This window comes from Sinocyclocheilus rhinocerous, unplaced genomic scaffold, assembly GCF_001515625.1.
Source record: "Sinocyclocheilus rhinocerous isolate Xijiao unplaced genomic scaffold, SAMN03320098_v1.1 scaffold1852, whole genome shotgun sequence".
NCBI classification, from domain to species: Eukaryota; Metazoa; Chordata; class Actinopteri; order Cypriniformes; family Cyprinidae; genus Sinocyclocheilus; species Sinocyclocheilus rhinocerous.
In genome coordinates this window covers 162,849-168,949 of record NW_015636840.1, presented here as the reverse complement: position 1 = coordinate 168,949, position 6,101 = coordinate 162,849, and the positions used below count along the sequence as shown (strand labels likewise).

The window sequence follows — 6,101 nt, the reverse complement described above, 5'->3', positions numbered from 1 at the left end:
CTGCTGGCAGAGAATTAATTTGCATTTTCAGTAAATCTGTCTGATTTAGGCAGCAAACTTATTTTGCTTTTCCTATATCCACGGGTGCTGCGGATAATCCGCGGGTCGGGTATTAAAAAATGCATTCGGATTATTTGCGGGTGGGTCGAATCGGCCGATACCGATCTCCGGCCGATCGATCGGAGCATCCCTAGTTACAACCTTACACAATAAACTCTGCCAAGAAAATATGAGGACATCAGGCAAAATGGTCATGGCAAAACTGCAGAGCGCAACAACTGGAGGGATCATTCCAGTGACTTTTTAAAAGTCTAAATGTCTTGCTCTCTTTCAAAAATGCAGTTTTTAGACAAAAAGAGAGCTGTGTGAGAGTGGTATGCAGCAGATGTGTGCTGAATCAATTAGTTTCAGCTTGACAAGCCACTAATGGAAAACAAGTCACTAAGAAGCATATCATACATTCAATTATGGAAGCGACACACACATAAACAAAACACTATTGCAAATGTGCAATAAATACCATGTATAAAAAGGACAGACAGACAGGTAGTCCCTGTTTACACATGGTATTAAGATGTGTTTTTGTCTATACAATCACAAGCGTACAACGCTAAATACAAGTATAAATGGGATCTGAAATGTTTTGAGCTTGTCCACTCCAGAGGTAGTCGAAAACGTATTTGATTGGATTGCTTTCACAGTGTAAACGCCCATGTGGTCAAAATGTGTTAGAACAGCCACTATAGACCACTTCCTCTCTGCCTACTGACCTAATTCTTAAACAGATGGGATTTAAACTGCCGGCTGACGAAAAAATATAAAAAGCATAATGTTCTCTTAGCAGTCCTGACTCTAACACAAACCCACAGCATTTGGCATATTTTTGCAGCTATCAGAGCAGATATAACAAAAGCTGATGCCTTCTGTGTCACATTCTGTTGTCTCCTTTCACGTTCGTATGTAAATTGTACAAGTTTATTTCGCAATATTAGATTGAAAGGTTAGAAAAGGCCCATTCATACACCCACCCATAGTCCCTCCCCTCAAAGAAATCAGAAAAGTGGTCAAAAATGGACAAAAAAGATGGATTAAAACACTCCCTCATCTACTTTTGATCTGATCGACCAAAACGCACATTAATACCACACTGTAAACCCGAACAGTACTACTAACTTATAAAGATTAAGAACACTGCAATTTAAGTCTGTTAAATCGTTGATGCAACTTATAACAATTAAATTTTCTGAACTAGGAATTTAGTTTTATTTTTGTGTGGCTCAACAGTTTTGAGTAAACTCTATATTCATAGATCAGCGTATAGTAAATGAGGCAAGGGTGTAGAGTTGCATTCAAGCTATTTTAAGGAATGAGAAAATTATTTTCACATGAAAAAACATTTAAATATGTAATTTTGATGATCAAAGATAAGTTTTAAGGGATAAAATATTTGACTACAGGGGGACTTTAAATTATTATTTTTAAGTTTACTGAGTGACGTAAAGTGACGTCACGTCGTTGCTCTAACCGACATTCAGAAGAATCCATTCAACATTGTGGAGACTCCCAAGCGACCGGAGCAAACTTAATGGAACAACTTGTAAGTAAATTTAAAAAAAACTGTGAAAATTTCTTATTTGCTTTTTGAGTGCTGTAAGAATATCATGATAAAGGAATGTTTTCATTTTTGGGAAACGCTGCATTTCCCTAGTGCTTTTGAATGCGCATTTTGAATGCTATTTTAGCGTCACTGCTTATAGTATAATGTTAACGTCAAAGAAGGGCACTAATGTTAAAGTTAGCCGGCATTTTTTCAGTAAACGCAGTCCTAACATACATTTTGAATGTCACTGCTGTTAACTGCAATGTTTAGGGCTGTGTTTCTCAAAAGCATCGTGAGCTAAGTCGATTGTTGAGACCATTTGGTGGTAAATGTTTCTATGATCATCTTAGCCTGTCCTTACCCCCAGGTGCTGCGGCCGCCGTGACGTGGCCCCCGGGGGGGAGTAGAGCGCAGTCTCGTGGGTAGCCCCCGGCCTGCGAGGGGCAATGGGAGTATGTGACGAGTGGGGCGGGGCCGAGAGCCGTGGGAGCGGAGCGAGGCCAGTGGAGTGAAAGATAATGAGCAACACCTGCACCACTCTCCGGTCTCGAGTCCCACAGAGGAGCTCCGGAAGGATAAAAGGAGGAGTGACGACAGTGGAGGACGAGAGAGGACCAGGCCTGGACTATTTATGTTGTTGTTGTATTCGGCAGTCGTCTGTGAGGGGCTTCCGCTTTTACTTTCGTTTTGTGTTTGTTTATTTATTAAAGTTTTGTGTTTGAATGTTCGCCGGTTCCCGACTCCTTCTTCCCGATCTACGAACGTTGTTACAGATAGATAGGTAGATAGATAGACACACAGACAGACAGATAATAAATAGACAGACAGACAGACCAACCGACCGATAGACAGACGGACGGACGGACGGACGGACGGACAGACAGACAGACAGACAAACAGACAGACAGATAGATAAAGTAGATAGTATGGCTGCCCCCTAATAGTCGACTAATCGTTAGTCGACCAGAAGAGGCTTGGTCGACCACAGGCGAAGTCACGCAGTTCGTGACGGACAGATCGTTAACGGCTAGTCTATGGTAATACGGTACATCAGGCAGGACATTCAAAGGCTCGCCTATCATTCATCGACCTCAAATATGGCTTACCATCTGAAATATGCAAGTATTAGCAACTTTACATGACTGCTCAATCCAGGGGCGTAGATTACGCGGGGGACGTGTAATCCCCCCACTTTTAATATCACCTAAATTCGTCCCCCGCACTTTTTCGGGCAAGTGTGTTCACATAGAAGTTTTCAAGTGGTGATGCTCCAAGCATATCAGGCTGACCTGCTGAAAGACCGGGATAGCGGCCTCACGAAGTCCAGGTCTGAGACCGAACAACCCAGGGGTCCTAGCCCGTTACTTCCCTCCGATTTCGGGCATTTGTCGGCAATTTCGCAAAACCTGTCGGCGAGTGAAAAATCGGGCTAAAATCGTGCAGTGTGAACTCGGCATAAGTGTCGCCGAGTTCATCTCTTAAACCGAGAACAAAGAAAGTTAATGCAGTCTCCTTACTGTTTTTCACTGACACATTACTTCTGCCGGTGCGCTGTGGCAGGCTTTATGCGTGTGCTTGAGCGCTTATGGCTATGTAGGCAATTAAAGGCTCATTATAATGATTTAAACAGTTTATTAATAAACGTGCGATTAGTCGACTAATGCTTCAAATGAACGACTACTAGTCGACCAGAAAAATCCTTAGTCGAGGGCAGCCCTAGTAGATAGATAGATAGACAGACAGACAGACAGACAGACAGATAGATAGATAGATAGATAGATAGATAGATAGATAGACAGACAGACAGACAGACAGACAGTCAGTCGTTTCTCTCTTACACTGATGTCTGACCAGAGGATTATTAAGGACTCACACACAGCAGGCAGGGTCAATCAGTTCTACTAGCTTTGCTCTAGCAGGAAGCCAAGCTGAACTTAGCCCCTGTGTCTTATTTAGCTTAAGGGAAAAGAAGGCAGCCAGTGCTTCACTGTCAGTGGACAGTGCTCATGGACCCAATCAATAAAGCTCCAACAAGATCAGATGAAATTTCACAACACACACAAACAGAAACTTTAAGATCCAGCAGAACAGCCTGTTCTGCTTTCACACTACTCACCACTTTGTAAAATGTAAACGGTAAAGCCATTTCTAATATAGTGGATGTGTCAGCAAACAAAGGGAAGTACCAAAATACAGCTTTCACATAGATACTTTCTGCCACAGCTTTGGAGTCACATATTCCATAGTTTCTACAGTAGGTTGCCACTTACTGGACATGCAAACACACATGCCAAACAAATAAACGTGACAGTTTCATGACAGCTCAGATCTGTTTAACTGGTGCTGGTTTAGCAGTGCCTTCTGTAAGCACTATTGATGTTGGATTTGTGCTGTTCTGAGATTAGTTTGGACAATAATGTTTGGTTACAGCATAATTAAATAGAATGTTTTTTTATTACACACATGATCAGGAATAGAATAGAGTCTAGTTATTCTGACAATCGGTCAGGTATTCTCCAATAAATCTATGAAAATAGGGAGGTAAAGAAAAGCTGAGTGTGGCCAAACAAAGTCCTCACCTTCGATTCCAAGAACTCCATACTGCTTGTTCTCCTCAGAGACTTCAAACTTATTGATTATGTCCGCACAGTGCTCAGGGGTCACATTGGACATCTGTGAAGAAGCAGAGAAGCAATGAAAAGAGAGGGTCAACCTCATGTCACTCTTCCAGATAGGATCCATAACATGTCAATCATTTGGTCTCTAAGGGTCACCTCCTTTTAAAGTAAGATCACAAAACCCCTCCAAACTGCCATTCTGTCACTAAATGACTTCATCCTTCTGTTTTGTCTGCACCCTTTCCCTCTTTTCACAACTTCCCCTAGGGCTTCATGGCCGGTGCGTGGCCAGAGAGAGAAAGCAAGGGCACAGAGAGGCTTTTTTAGCATCACACTGGGGCTGTTCATAGCCTCAGCTGGAAAACCATTATAATGGCTGATAGAGAAGCAGAGCCTTTTACTTTCTGATTCTTAAAGAATGCCCCAAGAGCACAGGCAGATATTGAGCTGGAATAGGGAACAAAGTACAATAAAAAAGGGTGTAACAGAAAAGAAATGCATGAAACACAGTAAAATGCTCCAAATGACTATACAAATGTTAGGTTTACTATATAAACACAACATCATTACGAATTACAACTAATATAGAATGAAAAGAACCAAATGGTCATAGAGAATAAAAGTGACATCAGAAACATTCATAATAATTTATATTATTTCTGAATTATATTATTACCATTTAAAATAACTGTTTTCTATTTCAGTATATTTTAATATGTAATTTTTTCCTATGATGACAAAGCTGAATTTTTAGCACCCATCACTCTAGTGTTCAGTGTCACATGATCCTTGCAATATACTGATTTGACAAGAAACATGTCTTATAATTATCAGTTTTGAAAACAGTTGTGCTGCTTAATATTTTGTGGAAACTGTGCTTATTTTATTTCAGAATTCTTTAAATGTGTAGGAAGTTTTTCTTTGAAAAGACATCTTTTGTAACAATGTTACAATGCCACTTTTGATCAATTTGATGTGTCCTTGATAAAAGTATTAATTTCTGTAAAAATGCTCTTGCTGACCCCAAACTTTTAAACAGTTGTGTATGAACACACATATTCATATTAAATATAGAATATGTTGTATACAGTAGTTCTGTATAACTGTGTGTGTGTGTGTGTGTGTGTGTGTATGTTTTAAAGAGCAGGTCATATGGTATTTTAAAGTGTCCTAATATTGTGTCCCCTACAACAGGTTTAAATGAATCTAAGGTCAGAAAACATTGTAATTTTCTCAGAATATACATTTAATATTAGAAATTTTTTTCAATGATTTCAAAACGATTCATTCTAAGCAGTTCTGAGCTTAAGGTCTGTAAACCCCTCCCTTCCATAAGCCTACTCTGCTCTGATTGGTCAGCTGGCCAAGTCTGTTGTGACTGGTCTTTCTGTATACAATGACCATCACCATAATTAATTTTTTGCTCCGGTGGGTTACTTGTAAACAAAGATGCTATAAGGTTACAAAAATGGCATCGACATTACCTTATCAATCTGAGCCCGAGGATGATACTGATGCTGTCTTTCAACCGGAAATTCCATCGCAAGCACGACTTGATCAGGAAGTTTCTCAGTGGTAAGTTTAAACATTGTATGTGGTACTTTACGTGATGTGACAGCAGTTTTATTGCATTCATTATTATTATTATTTACTTATTTGAGGTGCACGAGTGGGAACTGTGTTAGAATGCCCATTGCCCAGTGAGGCTGAAAACGCATGATGTCTTCTCGACATGATGTAAACACACTAACTAGCGGAAGTGTTTGTCAGAGTGTTCGTATTTCACGGGCAGGCGGGGATTATGCAAATGTGTTACCCAGTGACATAGATCGGTAACAGGCAGAAGATTCGAAAATATAACGACTCGTTAAGGTGATTCTAAG

General features: G+C 40.3%; 1 protein-coding gene across 2 annotated transcripts in view; it reads right to left on the bottom strand.

Annotated features, from left to right (window-relative positions):
* The window catches only part of plch1 (phospholipase C, eta 1), a 96,695-nt gene that overhangs the window by 44,370 nt on the left and 46,224 nt on the right, over positions 1-6,101 (bottom strand). For both annotated transcript variants that reach the window (XM_016562742.1, XM_016562741.1), the window contains exon 6: positions 4,180-4,273. In XM_016562742.1, coding sequence (XP_016418228.1) covers positions 4,180-4,273 — 94 coding nt within the window. The remainder of the gene's footprint in view (positions 1-4,179; positions 4,274-6,101) is intronic.